We start from the raw sequence: 22,159 nt of genomic DNA on the forward strand, positions 1-22,159 counted from the left end.
CTCCTAGCACAAGACAGTACTCCATTCTCATCTCAAACCCACGTGGCCCGGGGAGAGGATAGGATCAAGCTACAGGTATTTCAGAATTAAAGTCAAGTGCCAGTCAAACATGGCTGGATGCCTACAGCAGACACATGAAACCTTGGCTGGAGGTCACACCTCAGGAGAATCAAATCTCAGTCTTCACAGCAGATAGCTGCTCCAGAGAAATGGACCACAGAAAACAGTCCCAAGGTAAGAGTTCTGGAAGAGCCTTCAATCATGTAAAAAAGCCCAGGGACCAATGGCTCCAATCAAAACACCAACATCAGGAAAGCTTGCTTAAGAAAATGAAGCTACACAGTTCTTTGCAGACTCTGAATGCTTGTGCAATACTGTACACAGGTGTGTTTTGCTCAAATACCTAGCTAGTTAACACTGACAAGAGGCTACATTACTGAAGGGATGAAATGTGGAATCTTAGCTGAGATAACAAACCCCAAACCAGGAAGCTACATTCATACTAATCAGAGACTTTCATATCAGGAGTTGAAATTCAACAGAATTAAATGGACATGAGTATGAGAGAACATGAGTCTGAATGCATCCCTGTTCTGCACGCTCTCAGTTTCAACAAAATCTGCAGATGAAGACCTACTTACTGAGAGCCATTGTACCTGACGGTTCATTCCGGGCTCAGGTCTCCTCTGAGTTTCTGTGTACTCAGCACAACCTTCTGCCCTTGCTCACCAACTGCACAAATCTGCCTCCTGCACTAAGACCCACAGAGTAGCCTGTCCTCACACCCCGACCAATAACCATTTATTCAGTGAATGGCTACATTCATGGATAGATGGGTGGATGGGTACCCAGAAAGATGGACAAGTCAATTTTATAGCTTGGGCCAATTGTTTTAAATGTTCTAATCTGTATTAATAACTTCCTTCTTTCACGCATTCTAGCAAAGGTAACTATAGAACTGCTCACCACAGCACTGCTTCTCCATCTTTAGTCTTAACTTAGTTCCTAGGAGTTGCCTCCTTGGCAGAGGGTAAGAGGTCAGGAATAACTCCTGACAAAGATGGTTTCTAAATGGTCATCCAGGCTATAGCAAATAGTAAGATTTAATTTGGTGGCAGTGGCAGTGGTATAAGCAACCACTTGGCTCACATCTCCTGTCCTGAGCAGGCAAAACAAAAGTTGCAGTGACAAAGTCCTTCCCAAATAAAACCAGGCCTAATCCCATCCTAAAGCATTACTCCAATTATATTTTTCACAGGACCTCTTTAGAAATACAAGTGCATGACAATGAAACCATCTCAAATCCATTTTCATGATTAGATTTAACAATACACTTTTTAAAAATACACCATTTGGCTGATTTGTTTCCAGCCTCACTGATGCCAACCAGAACACCCAGGCCTCTATTTCCCATGCTTGAGAAGGAAAGAAAGCAACAAATCAACCTAACCCAGGATGGAGGGGACAGAGACAGCTCTATGGGGCAGACCTGGGGGATTCCAGTCCACTTAGTGTGGCTTCTTTGTTACAAACGGCTAGAATAGGAGCCTACTGATGAAGAGTGGGGAGTGGTTCACAAACCCCCGATGAGATCAGAGACAGCACTGACATCCTGTTTACAATCAATCCAGAAGGAATAAACACAAAGGCATCATCGGCATGGAGTGCTAAGAAAATGAGTCTTAATCTGCAGGGAAAGCTGCTCGGTGGCCTTCAAGTCACAGGAGAGCCACCAGTCAGGAACAAATGGTGGAGGCTCCAGGCAGACTTACTGCTTGCAACAAGAGGCCTCTCAGGTTTTTAGGGCTGTTGGACACACCTGTGAGGCCAGACTGGCTTCAAATGCAAATGGAACATACTACTGTTACCACCACCAAGGCAGTGAGAAGGATGCAAAGCCAGCACTACAGATAATGCCTTAGCTCATCAGTGTGAAACTCCAAGACAAAGGGTATTAAAGGGTACTGTGGTATAAAGGGATGCACAGCGCTCGGTTCCACAGGTGGCAAAATTCACAGCTACCATCGGCACAATCAGCTGAGTATGCACAGCAGGCCTTGGCTTACTTAGAGAAACGATTCTAGCATAGACACTCTGGCCTTGTGATGGCATCTCAGCTCCACAAAGAGACTTTTGTATCCAGGCGCATGACAGGGCACACAGATGTTCCTGTGAGCCAGGCCTGAATGGATTCTTCTGACCAACTAACCTGGCCCTACTCTAAGCATCTGAAGGCTCACAACTTACAGAGACCAGAGGAAAAGCAAACGTTTCCCTCAAAGTCTCTCCCTGAGGATTAGGACATGAATTCATTCAGTATTGAGCAAATACAAGGATCTGAGTTCAAATCCTCAGCATTCATGGTGTAGCTGTACCCTCAGGTAAACTCAACACTGGAGGTGGGGAGGGAAAGAAGAAATGAGAATCACTGGGACTTGCTGGCTACCAGCATAGTTCCAGATTCAACGAGACACCTGTCGTGAGGGAATAAAGTGGAGAGTGACAGACAGAGAGCAGGGCACTCAAAGGTTCTTCTCTGGCCCCTGGAAGTTGGTCCCACAGGAAGCCATGGAATTCTTTTTAATTTGGGCAGACCAGGGGTTCCTCAACTTGACTGTGCTCTGCCCACTCCAGATGAAGTCAGTTGTGGCAACATACCTGTACTCTAAGCCCTGGGAAGGCAGAAGCAAGAATATCAAGAATCCAAGGCCTGCAATGGCTACATCTTAAAGTAGAAGCTAGTCTGGGCTACCAGAGACCTCTCTCAATAAAAACAAAAGAGAGCAGATGAAGCTCTGTGAGTGTCACACACCTGCAATAGCAGCACTGGGAGTGTGGGGGGGTGAGGTTGGGAGAGGGCAAGGTTATAGACAGGAAGAGCAGCTCAAGGATAGCTGTGATTGCAGATGGGTTACAGGTCAGTATGGTCTGCCCTATTTCAAAACAGCAACAAAAAACAGACAGATGAGCAAACATTCTAACCAAGGTATGTATGTACTCATGAACAGTTTGTTCATAATTCTCTATTATATGTATAATACACAATGCTATGATGGAATGCAGGTCTGCTCAGATAGTGAGTGTGGCTGCCCTTGGTGGATGTGGACCCAGACCTTCAGTTCTGTTGCTGCCAGTCATGATAAAGTTTCACAATCTGGGAGCTGGAGAGATGGCTCAGAGGTTAAGAGCACCCACTGCTCTTCCAGAGGTCCTGAGTTCAATTCCCAGCAATCATATGGTGGATCACAACCATCTGTGATGAAATCTGGCGCCCTCTTCTGGCATGCATGCAGCCAGAATACTATATACATAATAAATAAATCTTAACAACAACAAAAAAAGTTTCACAATCTGGAGGCTCCCAAAATGCCCTCAGGTACAGGCCCCTACTCCCTCGACTGGGACCTTGCCACTGAAAACTGCTGAATTAGCTGGAACAGTGGCTAAGATAAGAATTTTTTTTGTTTCATTTTGAGACAGGCCTGTCTATGTACTCTTGGCTGTACTGGAACTCACTATGTAGACCAGGCTGGCCCAGAACTCAAGGCAGCTCCATCTGTGCCTGCTTCTGCCTCCCAGGTGCTAGGATTAAAGGTGTGTACTACCACACCAGCTTCAAATAGGAATCCTTAAGCAGACAAAATCAGTCTTGTGTCTACTGCTTTTACATCTGTGACTGCCAACCTTAGATTGAAAATACTATGAAAGAAAGATGTAAGACTTTGTCATTGCTCCCTGATGGATACATTAAAGCAATGGTTTCCTGGCATTCTCATCACCACAGTAATCACAAACAATGCTGGGCTATCTTACAGCAGCACTGAGTATCAAACCAATACACAACTACTGCAAGCAAATCCTCCAAGTTGCTGGTGGTTCTGGATCCAATCCTAAGGATAACCAGGCACAACTATGATGTGTAAAGCTGTTAAAATGCTTACAGGCTTGTGTGGGAACTCGGATAAATGATTCTGGTAAGACGTCATGAGATGGAAGCTACCATGAAGTTGCAAATGTAGAATGATTTGAAGAGATTGCAATTTTCAGGAAAAAATTTCAGGAAAAGCATACCAACAAAGCCAACAGCTGCTAGCAGCAGGGCTGCAGACACTCTATCTTATCAGAAAAAGACACACATCACTCGTAGGAAGAAAACTGAGCAGACTGACTTACCTGGGCCCATATCACACCCACTAGTTACTACAGGGAAGATGAGCCTATGGGAAGGAGCTGGCCTGAACAATGAAGGAGAGTGACCACCTGCTGCCTCTAACTCTTCAAAGGGCCTTGACACAACACAGGCCATCAGAGGAAGACATGAGCAGCTGAGTGCAGCCTGACAGGGAACCCAACCCAGAGCTGACCTTTGCGGCCTGGCAGCACTCTCTCACAGCACTCTGACAGGGTTTCTGATGTGCAGTGTCATCAGGTATGGCACAGGCTTTGGGACATTTAGTGCCATTTAAAAGTTCCTGGACAGGCGCTCAGTTTGGTAGAGTGTTTACCTGGTATGAAGGAAGCCCTCAGTTTGAACCCTAGCACCACATAAACTGGTCATGGGTGGCACATGACTGCAACTCCAGCACTTGAGAAGTAGAGGCAGGAGAATCAGAAGTTCAAGGTTATCCTTGGCTACATACTGAGTTTAAGGCTAGTCTGAACTACATGAGACCCTGTTTATAAAGGGGTAGGGATTAGGAGCTAAAGAAATAGTGTAGCAATTAGAAACACAGGCTGCTCTTCCAGAGGACCCAGCACCCACATGATGACTCACAACCAACTGTAACTCCAGTTCTAGGAGATCTGATGCCTCTTTTGACCTAGGCAGGCACCAGGAATGAATATGTTGCACACACATGTACAAAATATTTAAAGCACACATGTTCAAAAAAGAGGCATGCTCATTCAAACAACTATAAGTATAGTCACCCAATATGCCATGCCCACCTCCTAAAACAACTGGAGGTAAAGTTGAGAGGAAGAGGGGACTTGGTAGAAAGGAATAAGAGAGAATAAGGGGGACTTTTGATCAAGTGTGTCTGTGCATGTGTGCATGTGATAATAAATGCAGAGTGACTGTGGAAGTGGGTGTGGACAGCGCAGGTTAGCTAACACTTGGGAGTTTAGCCCAGGAGGCTGTTACTGCTTTCTATTGGACAGACACAGGTTCTAGGGACCACAAGCGCTGCCCCTAGCTGAGACTCAGAGGAAGAAGCTGCTGAAACCCTGCTATGCCTGTCCAGAGACCAAGATACCCGCATCACTGAAAAAGGAGAACACTGTGGACTTCTAATTGAGGCTCACAAGAAGTACATGAGAACACTGGAATTTAAGATATGACGTGATGGCCTACCCTGCTTATGAATAATCTCTGAAGAATAAAGAGTAAATATTCTGGAAATTCTTTGATGAACTATTAAGTATTTATAACCTATTACTGAAACAAAAAGGAAAGAAAAAATATGCAGAAAACAAAGTTTCTGCACAGCCAGTTTCAAAGCTGGTAGCACAAGGAGAAGAGAGAAGACAAAAGTAACAAGAGTCATACTGTCTTCTAACTCAACCTTTTTGAGTTTGGGTTTTGTTTTTTTGAGACAGGGTTTCATGTAGACCTCTCTATGTGGCTAAAAATGGCCTTGAACCCCTGCTCTTCCTCTCTTCCTCCCTCCCTCCCTCCCTTCCTCTCTCCTTCTCTCTCTCTGCTGTGGGAGAAACTCAATGACTACACTGACCTCAAAAGAACTCCTGCTGGGCCACAAAAGAGTGAAGAGACAGCTGAGACAGTCTGCAAGACCCCAAGGTTGTTAGAGCTGTGTAGTAACAGCCATAGTTACAGGATGCCATTTCCACAGGGAGGTGCTACATCTGGGGCTCCCTAGCCCTGCCCTCCTACCTGCACAGGCACAGTAAGCATCAGGCTTTCTTGGACCTCCTTTGAATCCTGGACCCTTGTTCAGAAACCAAAGAGAAAATACCCCAATCTAATGACAGTGACTAGGATGTTCCAAGCTAAAATTGGATCCAACTCTGGCAACTGTATGTCTCATTCTTATTTTCCTTTGATCCCAGTGTCTTCTAGTATCTAGTTAATCCTGTGGCACTACATGTGTTTTGAAAGCCAACTCAAATCCTCTATGGGACGAGCCCAGCAAAGACATGGAATGGTCATAATCTTCCCTAATCACCTAGTAAGCCTGCCAGGTATAGGAGAGCAGTTGTCTCTGCAAGACCGCTGAAGCTCAAGAATCCCTGACATTCATTTCCTTGAGACTTCCCTAGAATCACGCATCACAGTCAGAGCACTAAAGGCCTCATCTAGACAAGAGGGGCTATCAGGTCACCCACCTAGGACAAGGCCATCACCAACACTTTGGTTCCTGAACTACAAAGTACTCTGATGCCTAGAACAAACCCTGTGGGCCACGAGCTCCTTCTCTACTTTCCTCTCCTCCCTTCCCTGCCATCCTTTTCAAGAACAGGAACTCTGGCAGTTAAACCAAGCACCAAGGAACCGCTTCCCAGCTTTTATTAGGATACAGCAGTAGCTCTGGCTCCAGAGGCTGATTCAGGAGATCACAAAGTAACCCATGACACCAGTGGACTGGGAACCAGAGCAAGCAGGAGAGGCAAGGGGAGGGAGGAACACTGGCTATACATGAGCTAACACTATCAGATCAGAAGACAGCCATCTTCTTCCCCAGGCCTTAGCTTTGAATCAAGGATTCTCCCATGCCCCTCTGCCACCTATGATGCAGATTCTCAGCTCTCCCACAACTTGCTAAATCTCTTCACAGCTGTAGCTTAGCAAGTCCTAAGAAACGATACGATACGTGGTGGCTAATGCCTCAGATAAGGCAACATGTGGCTGCTCACATCTGCATTCCAATGCAAGGAGGCTGTCATCTCTGTGATATGGAACAAACTCCAACCTTCTGAGCCTGAGAGCCTCCTCTGGACTACATAGCTTCTGTTGGCACAGCAGTCTCAAGTACTAACTGCATGCCTGGGCAGGTAAAGGTATCCAACAGAGACAGTCAGAAACCCAGCCTTTGTTGGAGAACAGCCTTTATATGAATATGAGCATCAGGGAATGCTAACAGCACGCTAACAGTGCACAGCTGGAAGCACTGTCTGGGATAGAATAGTGACCGCCTGTCCATCTAGAACTCTACCCACACTTGCACTACATTTGGGTAAGCATTCCCTACACTGCTGTACCCACATCCTATTCCCTGCTTCCTGAACACTGAGTTCTGAGGCCTCAAAGCTGTCTTCATCTACTCCCCACCTCAGTGTGATCCAGGCTTCCAATAAGTCTTCTTGGCTCATCTCTAGAAAAACCCAAGGACTGGTTGCTTCCCCCCTTTCAAGCTAACAGTCCCAGCATCTCCCACCTAGCAAGGCATAGATGCTACGAACAGGCTCTGCCTACCTTCCTCCAGTCAGAAGAATTTTTCCAACCCTTCTCAAGTGCCTCAAGTAGGGTCCTGACCACTGATCCCTTCCTCACTATGCAAAAGCTAAAAGACCTTTTTCATACAGATGCCAGTCCACCAAGCCAGGTATGTCACCTATGACAAGGTCAGCCCAGTGACAGTATTTAGAATTTCCTATCAGGAGTTAGGAAGACCCTGTCTTACAATCCTTCCATGCCAACTCACTTTGTTCCATCCAGATTCCCCCAGGACCTTTCAAGGATATCAAAAGCCCAGGGATGATCTTGCAAGGAATCAGTACTTATGGAACTTTAAGACTGTCTCCAGGACCAGAGTTTATGAGAACAAAGGGTGGATGGCTTGTGAAAGAAAGCTAGCCTCAAACACCATCACGCTACCATCCATCAGGACAACTGTGCAAGGTCTTCCCTTACCCTTGCCTTTGCCCTCGCAGGGTCTAAGTGTAACCCCTCATAAAAAAAAAAAAAAACCCTCACCTGAGTCACAGCCTAAGACAGAGGAAAAGAAGAGGAAGCTCCATGGAGCTCTAAGAGAACATGCCAGAACAGAGCCAAGTAAGTGATGGCAAAGAAATGAGTATACAACTTCCATGTCATTGGGGAAACCCTGCCAGACAATTTCTGACCTTGACATCAGTTACTGTGCAAAGCTGGCCCCTCCTTACCTTTTCAATGGTCAGAAGAAGCCACTACCCCATACGAACTCTTAGCAGGCAGGACATAATGGAAAATATCCCAGAACTAAATACAGTGATCACACAAATACCCAAGTCAAACAAGCTGTAATATTAATGAGGCCTGAATGAGCAGGGACTGTATCCAGGGCCAAATAGAGGCTAGCCACCTTATCAGGGAGATTACACAAAGGCTTGCTGTTGGTGCCCCTTGGGCAAGAGTAGAAGAGAGCTTTCTTCTCAAGTAGGGAACCTGTTTATGATCAAAGGGAGATTAGACTGAGAGCATTTTCTTGTGAGCAACAGTGAAAATCTGTTTCCAGTTTAACCTGCAACAGTGTAGCTCTGATCAGGATGCATTATTAATTAGGCAAAAGAGAAGCCCCATTTTTAGCTACCCATTGAATTCAGCCTCTTCAAACACAGTGACCTAGAATTGACAGTACAGCTAACTCTCTGTTTATTGAGGAAATGGGGATGATAACAGTCCATTGGAAAGCAAAAATAATCCCACTGGATGCTCTACAAGGTGTCTACTCCTACACTGGGAATAATAGCTTCCAGTGGCCATCACTGAAGGTTTGCACTAGTCTAGCTTTCAGAAATTGAAAGCACCCATTTACATCTCAAAAAGCCAAGCACTTGAGTCTACTACCACCGGTGGCCTGACAGGCAGCAGAGCACCCTCTAGTCTGTAAAACAAGGGGTATGGGGAAGATAGGGCATTGCCCATACCTAACCACTAAGCAGCTCCCCTTTAAGCAAGTGGGATATGATTGAGGGCAGGGAAGCACAGGGCAGCAAGCTCTGGGAAAGAGAGGCAGAAAGGAGTCCAGGCACTGGAAGCTGGACAGGCGGTCCAGCAGGAGACAGGGAGAGAGTTGGCTGTACTGGCATGATAAGCCCCACCCTCAGCAAGCTGCATGGCATTTCTAGGAAGAAAAGCAAACCGCTGTCCCACCTCGGGCTGCGCGGTCACAAGTGAGGCAGGGCTGGGCCCAGTCGCCATTTGGACGAGAGGCTAGCCCCAGGTGCGGCAGGCAGGGGTGGCGCTGGCTCAGTGGCTGCAGCTCCTCACTCTGACCCAGCATGGCCCCTGTGCGGTGCTGTGGGCACAGCGAGGCCTCTGGTGCTGTTGGGCAGGGACACACACACACATACACAGAAAGAGACACACCATTAGAGGATGTGCAGTAGTATGTAAGGGACATAGGCCAAGGCCACCCAGGGTCCTGCCTCATCCTTGCTGTCAGTCCCCTGTGCTTGGAAGTCATGAAGAGCTGTTGCCACATTCTATCCCTGGAGTGCAGCTCAGGATCAAAGTGAAGGAAACAGGAGCATTCAGAGCTAGAGCATCAGAACCTTAGAAGCAGGCAGGGTGACAGCTAAAGAGCTCAAGCGTGGCATAAGAAGAACCTGATGAAGCAACCAGGCTCCCACACTCCCATCTTGCCCTTGCACCTTGTTCTACCCTGTTCATCAACTATGGTGGTTGTGGCCCCTTTTTATCTGCCACAGGAGGGTACTTGAGGAAAATAAAACAATTCTCTAATAGGCTGATCTTTAATTTCATTTATTTATTTATTTACTTGGGGGTTGAACCTAACCCTTAATCCAGGGAGATTAAGAGATTTAAGGGTATTTTGGGGTATAAGTGATCTCATAAAAGTCATCACCATTACTTAAGGAAAGCAACTCAAACTCCAAAAAAAAAAATTTAACAATAACCAGAAATAGGACAAGAAAATGCTAACCAGCTCCAACCCTAATAATTTAAAATCCTAGAGGTGGAAAACCTGACTCTGATATGTAAATCTCTCAAGTAATACATTTCTCAAAATCTAACAGTGGTCCAAAGTCAGACTGAAACCTATTATACAAAAGCAGGAAATGCTGGCAAGTAGCAAAACTATTAAGAACAGTGTTCTGCCATGGTAGTCATGCAAATAGCACACATCTGTCACCCAGCACTCCGAAGGTTACAGAAGACAGCAAGTTTGCAGCCAGCCTGACTACACAGGAAAACTCACTCTCAGAACACAAAAAAGTTTGTTATGCTGACATTCTGTACCAATTTCAAAAAGTACTGTTTTGGAAACCTGTTTCTGTTGTCAAAAGATAAAGCACATGTAACCACGGGCTACCAGAGCCACCTTTCTCTCTTGAGTTCAGGGTCCTCAGGGGCTGCCCAACCCTAAGAACGGAGGATGAACACTGTGCCTTGGATCACTTCCTGGCAGAGCCCGGGAGGCCAGCTGGATCAGAAACCAGCTTCTACAAGGCTCAGACATCACTTCCTCTCTCTAAAACCTCTTCTGAATGTAGGACAAAGACCCAAGGTGACCATACACACAATCAAAACATGGGTCAGCACTGTGCAGTGTAGACCCAGCCATGCAAACCCAAAGGCTTTTTTCCACATGTGAGGAGGTCTTTGCTGATGCTAACCTATGGAGTGTTCCTCTATAGGTGAAACAGAGACATCCAACTCTGAATAATGAACAAAAATGGTAGGCACTGAGCCACTCCGACATCTGTAACTCAGCAGAGAGACACTCAAGTGTAAGACTCAGAAGCAGATGATCAAGTCTAAGCTTGTTTCCTCCCAGCTACCAGGTATTTGGATCCCTGCAGGTTTGGGCACCAGGACAATTGCTTTGCTGACAGGCATTCTTGGGGACAAAAAAATCTGCTGAGACTGGCCTTAGGGCCCACTTTCTCCCAAGAACCTAAGAAGCATGGGCACAACCTTGCCTAGACCCACAGAGCAGCCTGGGGACCAAAAGCCCCCTTGTGACTAACTCAGTCCAGATATATAGCCGTCATGTGGGTTATCAGAAGCTGAGAACTGAGGACAGAACGGAACCTTGTGACAGCAACTATTTCCTCAGTCCCAGCACCTGCCACTCAGTGCCTGAGAAAAGGTTACTCACAGCCATGGTAGGAGGCCGGTGAGCCCCCGGCCTTGCCATACTCCTGCTCCGAGTAGCTGGTAGAAAGGTTGGGCTGGCTGGAGCCACGGCCGAAGGTGATCTGGTTGCTGCCCACACCGGTGGCCACCTGAGCCATGCGCTCTTTGGTTTTGAGAGCCTGGACTCTCTCAGCCTTCAGCCGCTCGTCATCCTTGAGAAGGGCAACCAGCTGCTTTGATTTCTCTCGCACGTTGATACCCTGGTCTTTGCCATCACGGTCAATGTACTGGAAGTCCTTCAGAGTCTGAATGGCAAAGATGTTCTCACGGCACTGCTGGGCCACACGCTCAGAACCCGTTTTGATAAGGTAGTCCAGCAGTGTCAATGCCTTGTACACATGCCGCCAGTTCTTGCCATGGTCATTAAGCCGCTTCCAAACCATGCTCATGATCTCTGAAAAGGCCACTACATTGTAGGTCAGGTCAGCAATCTCGGTCATCAGAGAGCTGGATGGGCCCCACGGGTCATTGGAGGTGGCTTCCCGGACTTTGATTTCAGCCTCTGAGTAATTGTTCACAATGTTTTTCATCTGCCGCCTGATAGATGAAGTCGTCATTTTTATTGTTTGTTAGAAATGTAAAGCCCTTCAGGAGAAACTTTCCTGTCCCCTAAGCCTGCACTCTAGGAAGTTTCAGTGCCAGTAATGCAGATGGGACAGAAAGATGCTCAATAGTCATTTCCTCCTCCAAAGTCTCAAGTCCCAGAAGCTGGAAGCCATGCCCTAGAAGGAAAAAGAAGACGCATTGCTTTGGTAAGAGCACTGGTGAGGAGGGAGAGCCCAATAAGCTGTGTGAGAGAACAGACCCCAGATCCATGAATGAAATACATCCATCCTGCTTTTAAAACTAAGGTCAGATCACAAATGCCACATGCTGAAGAATAAACCCTAACCTTAAACCTTAAGCAAACATCATGACCACTGTTCCATCTCCTAAGGCTTTCCCTGGAGTGGGTAGCTTGCAGACTATATGGTCACTAAAACCAAAAGCCAAATGTAGAAAGAGCAGGACTGGGGGAGACATCCTGATGAATGTATTTTAACCTTTGGTGATGGATACTGAACTCTGGGCCACATGAACCTCACCACTGAGATGTATTCCCATCCAGTCCTGAGAGTTTTACATGTAGGGGCAAGAAAGTTTCATTTCAAAAATTAAATGACCTTTAAAGTGCCTGTCCATGCCTTTAAAATTGGGTTTTGGCTCACAAGACCCTAAATGACTGGAAAATTTCCTTAACCCTCCCTGAGTGTGAATTAGCGAAGTCCTGACTGCTCTTCCAGAGCAAAGCTAACAGCCTACATCACCACCACCACCACCACCACCACCACCACCACCACCACCACCACCACCACCACCACCACCACCACCACCTCTTCCTCCTCCTCCTCCTCCCATTGCTCCACCTACCCCAACTTTCACGTGACTAGGATTAAAGACTAACCCCTCATTCTCTCACAGAGGAGAAGCAGAGACCCAGAGTTATAGTCACAGGCTCCATCTCCTTCTTCCTCCAGATGAAAAAGAGCTAGAGCAAGATCCACATCTCCAACATGGGGCTCTGGTTCTACAGTATGGTGATCAACATCTATCCCATTTACAGTGAATACCCAGCACCTAGCACTGTACCCAACATGCAATAAACACCCGAATGAATGATACTACACTTAGAAACAGTATTCCTGTCCTCAAGGCCACAATTCAGCAGGAGATACTTTCTCCATTTGTGAGACAAAGAAACCAAAACCCAGAAGATTCCCAGGACAACTGAAAACTGAAGAGAAATCTAGGTCTCTAAGCAGCCCTGTGGCCTGTGTCTATCCCCTATGACAGTAAGGATGGTTCTCCCATTACAGATGTAAAATGTGAGTTATTGTTGGCTGGCTGTTGTTAACAGTCTACCCATCTCCCTACCTATCCTCATGCAGCCCAGAACCTGGCATCCGTGGACATTCCTCTCCCTGGATTGCCGAGGTTTCTGTCAGAGAAGCACCAGACAACCCTAGCTTCCTTCTCCAAGAAAGTCAAACAGGCAATGGGTGCATCAAAAATAAGCAAACAAAAAGGAGACACAGAATATAGTGGTCACTCATCATATGTACCCACACAGGGCAAGAAGGAGACAACTCATTAAGCTTCAGGTGCCTTTTCTGCTCACTCAAATACGCTGAGGAGCTGGCATGTTCTCTCTACCCATCTAGTCAGCTCTCATGAATCCCCCAAACCTGTCAGAAGACAGAGATAAAATCTCTGTGGCTATAAAATCAGAGTGACTGTATATCTAATTTAATTAAGTTTTTCATTCACAACATGATATTCACTGCAAGAGAGGTGATAGGCCTCACGAACGGAAAAAAGAACCCTTTGATTTTCAGTGAGCATTTCCCAGCTTAACTAGATGTGTGTGTCAAAGTCAGTAGTCCTGTTCAGATCTACCAAATGCCTGGGGCTCTGGGATATGTCACTTGATTTGGGACTGGGCAAATATGCCTGGTCTTCACTTAAAGGACCCAGGTTTAAATCCCAGGACCCACATGATAACCCAGGCCTCTTCTAGTCTCTTGTTGTGCATGCGTGTGTGCGTGCGTGTACACACACACACACACACACACACACACACACACACACACACACACACAGAGGCAGGCAAAACACGGGCAATGGTGGTATATACCTTTAATCCCAACACTTGAGAAGTAAAGGCAGGCGGATTTCTGAGATAGAGGCCAGCCTGGTCTACAGAGTGACTTCCAGGACAGCCAGAGTTTCACAGTGAGCCCCTATCTCAAAAACATTAAATAGCTGGAGAGATTGTTCAGCAGTTAAGAGCACTGGCTGCTCTTCCAGAGGTCTCAGGTTCAATTCCCAGCACCCACATGCCAGCTCACAACTGTCTGTAACTCCAGTTCCAGGGGATCCGATACCCTCACAGAGACTATATACAGGTAAAACACCAGTGTACATTAAATAAACAAAAAATATTAAATAATAAATAAATATTTAAAGAGAATAAAGTTTCTAAAGCATGTGAAATAACCATTATTATAACCAAAACAAATGGATAAAATTCCAACCAACAGCAAAACTGAACTCACCTGCTTGTCTGGAGAGCCATATATGAGCAGTACAAACTTCAGGCCTGAGGCTAAAGTTCTGTGGCACAGGTTACTTAACCCACCCTGGATTCTACCTCCCATTCAATAAAGAAGAGAGGGCAGACATTGTGGAATTGCAGCTACAAAGGAAGCTAATGAAGGGAGATTTGAGCGCCTGAGACCAGCCTGGGCTACATAATAAGATTAAAACTACTGAGGGAAGGAAAATGGAAGGAGAGGAAAAAATGTTTAAGTTGTGGGAGTTTTAAAGCCCCTAGGACTCTCTTATGAGTGAAGAATGGAAAAGTAGGTACATCTCCTTTTCTACACAGACAGGCAATCTTGTAAAGCCCAAATTGGCCTCAAGCTCACAATTCTCCCGCCTCAGCCTCCCAAATTATGTATGCTAGCACACTTGGCAGCTGAATACTTACTTTCTAGCCTGGAGCTGAAATATGCAAGCTTTACAAATGAAGTAATCATCCCCAACTATCTTGGAAACAGTCTATCAGTTTTCTTTGAAAAGTGGACAGCAGGAGGTGGGGCCAATCAGAGCACTGAAAACCAGACCAGACTACCTGGAGATCTCCAAATAGGACTTCAAACTAGTAAAAAACCAAGAATGTTAGTAAACTTCTAGAAGCCATGACAAGGCCAGGACCAGAGGCAGAAGCAAGACACTGGAGAAAACAAGAAGACATTGTTGTTTTTTACTTTTTTAAATACTTTTAAATAAGCTGGGCATTGGTGGCACACACCTTTAATCCCAGCACTCGGAGGCAGAGGCAGGCGGATCTCTGTGAGTTCGAAGCCAGCCTGGGCTACAGAACAAGTGCCAGGATAGGCTAAACAGAGAAACCCTGCCTCGAAAAACCAAAAAAAAAAAAATAAAATAAAATAAAACAAACAAAAAAAACCTTTTACTTAGCCAACATCTAAGAAATTCACAAAAATCACTTTTTTGTTTGCTTTGTTGAACTGTGTCACACCAAAGGAAAGCAAATTTTAGAGACCAAAACAAATGTCATTATTCTTTAAGAAAAGGAGGACACAAGTCAAGACATCCCATCATGTGAACCTCTGGGTCCACCATGCCGACTGCTCAGCTGCACCAGAAGTACTTTGTACTCGACAATAGGGCACGCAAAGCTGCCAACAGCAAGAGGTAAGGTATCGAGGCCTCAAATAGAAGCCTAGCTTAGAGCCACACTAGACTTTCTCCCGCAATGCCAGGCTGACATCAAGTACTCAGTACTCCCCTAGAATGCAGCACAGCCAGCAAAAGTGAGGACTACTTACTCTAACAGGAAACAAAGTAACCACTATACCTGGGTAGACTGAGGAGGTGCAGTCTGAGATACCTTAAAAATAGACTATAAAGAAACAATAGAAAAACCTGGATAAAAACTCTAAGGCTAGGGCAATGTACCTGAAAGCAAAAACAATTCCATAAAAATGAGCTTATCTGTGAAGCTGGGCAGGAAATACCTTCCAACCTAGAACAGCACAGCTCTGAGAAGCCCAGCAAGGAATCTGTCAAAAATAGGGGCTGGAAAGATGACTTAGCAGTTAAGAGTACTGACTGTTGAGAGGACTGGGGTTCAGGTCCCAGCACCCCACAAGGTAACCCAAAACCACCTATAAGTCCAATTCCCTTCCAGCCCTGTGGGCACCATACATGCTACACATATATACACATGCAGGCAAAACGCCCATACACAATGTCTGAATGACAGACAGACAGACAGACAGACAGACAGACAGACAGACAGCAGTGAGGAGATCCTCAACCACCAGCTGACACCAAAGCAGCTTGTTGGGTTACTATCAAGGACCAATACCTACTCCGAGAGACAGCAACACCTGTCTGGCAACACTCCCTCCCCAAACCTAACAGACACAGGTCATTCCACAAGACCCTAGCAATCCAGGCCCAAGTGATTTAATTTCTACATTGAGCTTCCTCGCCACAGATGAAAATTCAAATGGGGGCCTAGCAGCCTCCTGTGACTTTACACACACTTCATCTTTCTAAAGGCAGCTGACAGCCTGTGAAGTGGGCATGCCTACATTCCCACCAGTATCTTGTCAATGTGGTCCACATACTGTTTACCACAAATCTCTGGAAACCTATTCAAATCCAAAAGCACAACTGGGGAGCAGAAGAAGGCACACTGAAGGGAAGACAAAGGGCCAATGGCCATGGAATGTGCAGGAAGTGGAAAGAGGTGTAACTTGGTGATCCTTAATTAACTGGCTACCTCCTGTAGAGGGAGTCCATAAGAGGAAAGACCTACATCTTCTCCAGAGACAAGTACCATGGTGTTCCTACAAGGAGGGTGCCGAGACCACACAGTTCATGTGACGGAGCCAAGCAGGCCCTCCAGAGGACAACAGCCCAGTCAGAACAATATGGACAGTGCAACATTCTTTTCAACAGTGATCATTTTAGTCTGAAGAGAAAGGGCTATTGTGGTTCTGCCTCAGCCAGGCTAGCTTTAAATTAAAGCCTCATAAACTGCTGCTCACACAGAGGGGACAAGTGAAAAGGGAAAGTTCTTTATTCCTCTCACAACACAAAAAAACAGTGGAATTCAGCCACAAAGAAATGCCCATTTCCCTAACAGAAGAACCTAGCCACCTTTATTCCAGTAATTTCTGACTGGCTAAAAATGCCAAGCGTTACTTCCACAGTAAGAAAATGGGCTTCAGAAAACCTTTACATTCATAATCTTAAGGGATCCAAAGGGAAGACAAACAAGTCTGGGCTGGTTGGTGGTGGGGCAGATGAAGTCATAGTTTTAAATGTTCCTTCACAGAACCAGAGGGTGTCAGTCAGTCCACCTACACTAGCATGGAGACTGAGAGCTGACTGAGCAAGAAGAACCAACCCCATGTGGCTCAGCATTGTCCTTCAGGCAGACAGGAGGTCCTCCCACAGAGAACCAGACAGCATCCCTGAGGATCTGACAAATGCTGTAACAAGCTCAGGAGAGCTGACAGGAGCTACACAGCCTCCTGTGACTTCCATGTCCATAACTTCTCTAAAAGCAGAAATCCAAGGTGTGTGTGTGTGTGTGTGTGTGTGTGTGTGTGTGTGTGTGTGTGTGTGTGTGTGTGTGTGCAGCATTTTTTTTTCTCTTCAGTAACAGGTTCCAGCTGTTTAGCCTTTAGGAAGAACAGTCAGTGAACAAAGCCTACACAGGTAGTGAGACACAATCATGAACTAGAGACCTGGCTGGAGCTGTTACTGTTGATCCAGGAGAGGATGAGAATATGATTAGCTATGCCTCCCACTGGAGTCGAGGATAAAACACCCTGACCCCTGCACAAAAACCTCAAAAGCAAACAAGTTCTTTCATCTTGTGCCTACCCACCTCCCTAGATTCAAGAGTAGTTTTGCAAATAACCAAATCATGGGCAGTGTTGTTAGAATCGTGTGAAAAGGCATGCCAAGAAGGTGATCACAGACTCTCCATTGTAGCATGCTGTGACTGACCCAGGAGGGGCAGACATCCATATCGTACACACCTGGAAGGGACAGGCTGTAGATGACCACTACTCATACTTCTACAACTGCCCCCAAAGATGCTTGAGCAAACGCAGAGCAGTCTGGAAAATCTTAAGTTCCCATGATTTTGTGCTTAATTTAGACCTGGCTGGTGATTGGGTAGTGCTAGTTTTTAGCTGTTGGCATCTCTTGAGGAGCCAGAGCAAGGAAGCAATATGGGTAAGAAGTGGAACTCTCAGCTACATGCCATAGCCTCTAGGTTTCTGGGCCTGCAATGATTTCACACTTTTCCCAAAGGTAGCTGATGGTGGGTGCCTGACCAATTGAGGAAAATGAGTGTTTGGTTCTCTGCTGCCCTGAAACTAGCACACACTTCTTGGGGTCAGCTTGGCCTCCGCCTACAATGTTGTAAGAAGGAGATGGATTTCCGTGGGTGCCAAGGGAGTTACTTCCACAGACTGCTGGCACTGGTGGCTAGCATTCCCTGAGCCTGCAGCTGGCTATGTGCCACACTTCAGCAGCAGTAGAGGAAGAGAGAGACAGGGTCTGGTCTCTCCTCACCAGGTTTAAATGACCTAAAGAAACCATTCAAAACTAAATGGTCTGGGGAATGGTCATGTCTGAAGATAGCTCTTCCAGTGCCACTGTGTGTAACACTCTCTCTTCTCCCAGCCTTTCCCTCAATTACTAAACAGTACATTGTCACCCAGAGAAGCCTCCCTGCCAGACAGGCTCCTGCCTAGAGCCCTACCCATTAGTTGCTTTCCCAACCATCTTCATCCTTCTCAGTTACCAATAGGTTCACTCCTTGTCATTTAGATGTTAGTCCAATAGGGTCCTCTCAAAACTCAAAAGGCGCCAGGCGTTGCTGGTGCACACCTTTAATCCCAGCACTTGGGAGGCAAAGGCGGCAGGCGGATCTCTGTGAGTTGGAGAGGCAGAGACAGGTAGATCTTTGTGAGTTCAAGACCAGCCTGATCTACAAGAGCTAGTTCCAGGACAGCCTCCAAAGCTACAGACAAACCCTGACTCAAAAAACAAACAAAAAAACTCAAAAGGTTTTTTGTTTGTTTGCTTGTTGGCTTTGAGGCAGGGTTTCTCTGTAACCCTGGATGTTCTGGAACTTGATTTGTAGATCAGGCTGGCCTCGAACTCTCAATGCATGCACTACCATGTCTAGCATCACTTGACATTTTCTTGTTCCCAGACTGCTGACCCCATACCCTCCCTATACTCAGTTACAACAGAGCCCCACCTATCTCTTCAACACTGTCTCTCAGTGCCTAGTATAGCACCTGGTACCTCAATCTCCATAAGCAAACAACACAAAAGCCAAAAGAAAGTCTAGAATGTCTACATCATTCTGAAGACTCAGTTGGAATGAGTTGACAGTGAGATTGTGCTAATAGCTCCTACTTCTCCCTCGCTCAATCTGGTCCCTCTGAACTGCTGCAATGCCCAAAGATAAACTGCTTAGAGACAGTAACACATCTGTTGAGTAAGTACTCACTACAAAACAAGCACCTGCTATATCTTGAGCCCAGGGTCTGGACCTCAGGTCACTCTGTACCCTCCTAGCCTATACTTGGCAGTCCTGCTGGGCAATGTACATAGGCTCAGCCAGACAGTTCTTCCTCCCACAACAGAATCTACATCTTGATATGTGGCCGGAGGGCAGTGAAGTTCCAGCTTCTCTGGTTAACAAAAGCAATAGCAGCAGTTGCTGAAAGAGGCTAGTAAATGACCCAGGACACGTGCATGGGATAAGGAGGTATTCACAGGTCCTGAACACAATTTGCAGGAGACAACATGGAAATTTCTCCCCCAAAAAGGCAGAGGGGGCAGCCTGCAGATACCTCCTCCCAGACCTGGTACGGAGCACTCTCCTCATCATGACTGCTCTCTAAATAAAAGTGCAGTCAAGAAAACTAGAAGAGTTCTAGAAAGCAGAGGGGCCAAGCAGAAGCTGAGTACTGACTGAGCACTTACTACCCACCAAGTGCTGTTCCAAGGCATTGCAGGGGTCTACTCTTTAATCTTCATAATCCTATATGAAGGAATTATCTTATCTCCATAAAAATGGAAAGGAAACCAAGCATTAAAAAGGGTAAATAATTAGCTCCAAACTACATTAGCAGCACTGGCATGATCTCCAACCTCAGGTTTCTGGTGGTTATTTCTGGCTCTCCCTCTCTCCCCTTCCTCCCCTCCCCATTTCCCCTTCTCTTTCCTAAGACAGCATTTCTCTGTGTAGCCCTGGCTGTCCTAGAACTCATTCTATAGACCAGACTAGCTTCAAACTCAGAGATCCACACCTGCCTCTGCCTCCTACCATGCCTGGCTTTCTGGTCTCATGATATTATTCTTTATGGCTTTAGACAAATCTACCACTCAGAGTCATAAGAACTAATTTCTGCTGGCTGAATCTGAACTGCAGACCTAGGAAAAACAGTCTTGTTTGGGTATTTGGAGGCTGGGGCTGCTAAGCAACTGTTTTCTGTCTAGCCAGGATCAGGACCTGTAATTCCCAGATCCATACAGTACAGCCAGCCCTGGAAAAGCTCTGCCCCTCTTCAGAGAATGCCTTCCCCTGAAGCCGATCAGTTCAGACTTCAACACAGTGGGGTCTCAGACCACCACACAGGCTTAAACAATCAAGAATTTCTGTCAAGCCAGCCATGATAGCAGTCTGGCCAATACCATCTTCAGTTTGAGACCACCTAGGCTATCTACTGAGATCACGTTTTTAAAATATAGAGAGATTTGTTTTCCTAAACTTACATTCTTAGGCCGGGCGGTGGTGGCGCACGCCTTTAATCCCAGCACTCGGGAGGCAGAGGCAGGCGGATCTCTGTGAGTTCGAGGCCGGGCTGGACCGACAGCCTTGAAAACAATACAGGGAAACCCTGTCTCGAAAAAACCAAAAAAAAAAAAAAAAAAAAAAAACTTACATTCTTAGGAAATGAGTCTCTTTGGCTGTTGTGATTATCTTCTGCTAAAGTACCCACCTGGACTGTCAGGGCCTGAGAAGTCCACATGGCTCCTGTGAAGTTGCCTTTGTCATCTAAACATCACAGAAAAACAGGAAGCCTTCAGATACTAGAGGTAAACTTCCCTTTCTAGTACCCAATTATTACTGTTCAGCACTAACTGGTTCTCTCCTTATACCATTACATGGCTTCTCGATGATCAGACTTGTCATGAAGCCTTTACTAGCTGAACTATCTTGACAAACATACTTAAAAAAAAAAAAAGAGCTCAGTGGTGGTGGCCCATGACTTTAATCTGTGTGAGTTCGAGGACAGCCTGGTCTACAGAGTGAGTCCCAGGACAACCAGAACTACACAGAGAAACCCTATCTTGGGTGGGGGGAGAAGAGGAGAGTTTGTACTATGTCACCCAGGCTAATCTCAAATGCCTGTGCTCAAGCTAGATTCCTCAGTAGCTGGGACTATATATGTAAGCAGTTCCCACCATGAATGTGACTAGTCCTTTGCTTTATTATAACAACTATACCTCACATGGAAAGCCTAAACAACCACTTGTTTGTGTCTAAGCTTCATCCCTGTCACTTCATACAAGGTACATCCTTCAAGCAAGTAATTTGTAAGTCTAACACCATATAGCAGTGAATGTACTCTCTCTCTCTCTCTCTCTCTCTCTCTCTCTCTCTCTCTCTCTCTCTCTCTCTCTCTCTCTCTCTCTCTCTCTCTCTCTCCCTCTCCCTCTCCCTCTCCCTCTCCCTCTCCCTCTCCCTCTCCCTCTCCCTCTCCCTCTCCCTCTCCTCCACCCCACTTCTGTCTGTAGATGATACCTGGAGTACTTCCAGATCACCGCTGTCAGCACAGCACTGTAGTGTACATGTGTGTCAAGGCACATCTATGCTAAACCTTTATACGGGCATGTTTCCACAACTGTTCATTCCTAAGGTAAAAGTGCTTTTTTCACTGTATTTTAAACTATTTTTGCCATCCCATTTTACAACGTGATGTCATCGCATAGATATATTGACAGTTCAGTTGACAGAAGATGACAGACACCTTCTACAGTAGAATGCAAGGCCACTAAGTACAAGGGATTTTAGAACATGTAAGCTATGCCTTTTTCTGGATTGAGAGCAGCACCTTAAGTAGGTACTCCAGACAGCTGGTGAGCAGACAAGCAGGCAGGGCTTCAAGTACCCCATTGTGGCCCCGCCCAGGAGAAAGGAGACTGAGCCAATGTCTCATTGAAGAAGAGAGCTTTGGCAAGGCATGGAGACAGTGGTGGAGAAAGCAGCCTCACCAGCCAGCAAACTAGCACACCAGGGCCCCATCCAGCAGGCTAACCAGTGCTGGCTTACTAGCCTGCTATTTACCTTAAAGACACTTGCCATTTCCTCCCCTAACAATGCCAATCGCTAACAATGCCAGTTTTATCCAGTATTAGACCCTCTTACGAATGAAAACTCAT

The 22,159-nt window shown here is 46.2% G+C and overlaps 1 protein-coding gene across 8 annotated transcripts in view; it reads right to left on the bottom strand.

The window, feature by feature from the left end:
* Positions 1–22,159, bottom strand: part of Epn2 (epsin 2) — a 65,277-nt gene that overhangs the window by 18,700 nt on the left and 24,418 nt on the right. For 5 of the 8 annotated variants that reach the window (XM_040748814.1, XM_040748809.1, XM_040748811.1 and 2 more), the window contains exons 2-3: positions 11,064–11,823; positions 9,092–9,262 (exon numbers count right to left, since the gene is read on the bottom strand). In XM_040748814.1, coding sequence (XP_040604748.1) covers positions 9,092–9,262; positions 11,064–11,658 — 766 coding nt within the window. In that variant the 5' untranslated portion in view covers positions 11,659–11,823. Of the gene's footprint in view, positions 1–9,091; positions 9,263–11,063; positions 11,824–20,715; positions 20,772–22,159 lie in introns of all 8 variants that reach the window. The other 3 variants (XM_040748815.1, XM_040748816.1, XM_040748810.1) reach the window with 2 other exon arrangements.

Source organism: Mesocricetus auratus, unplaced genomic scaffold, assembly GCF_017639785.1.
Source record: "Mesocricetus auratus isolate SY011 unplaced genomic scaffold, BCM_Maur_2.0 Super-Scaffold_100007, whole genome shotgun sequence".
Classification (NCBI taxonomy): Eukaryota; Metazoa; Chordata; class Mammalia; order Rodentia; family Cricetidae; genus Mesocricetus; species Mesocricetus auratus.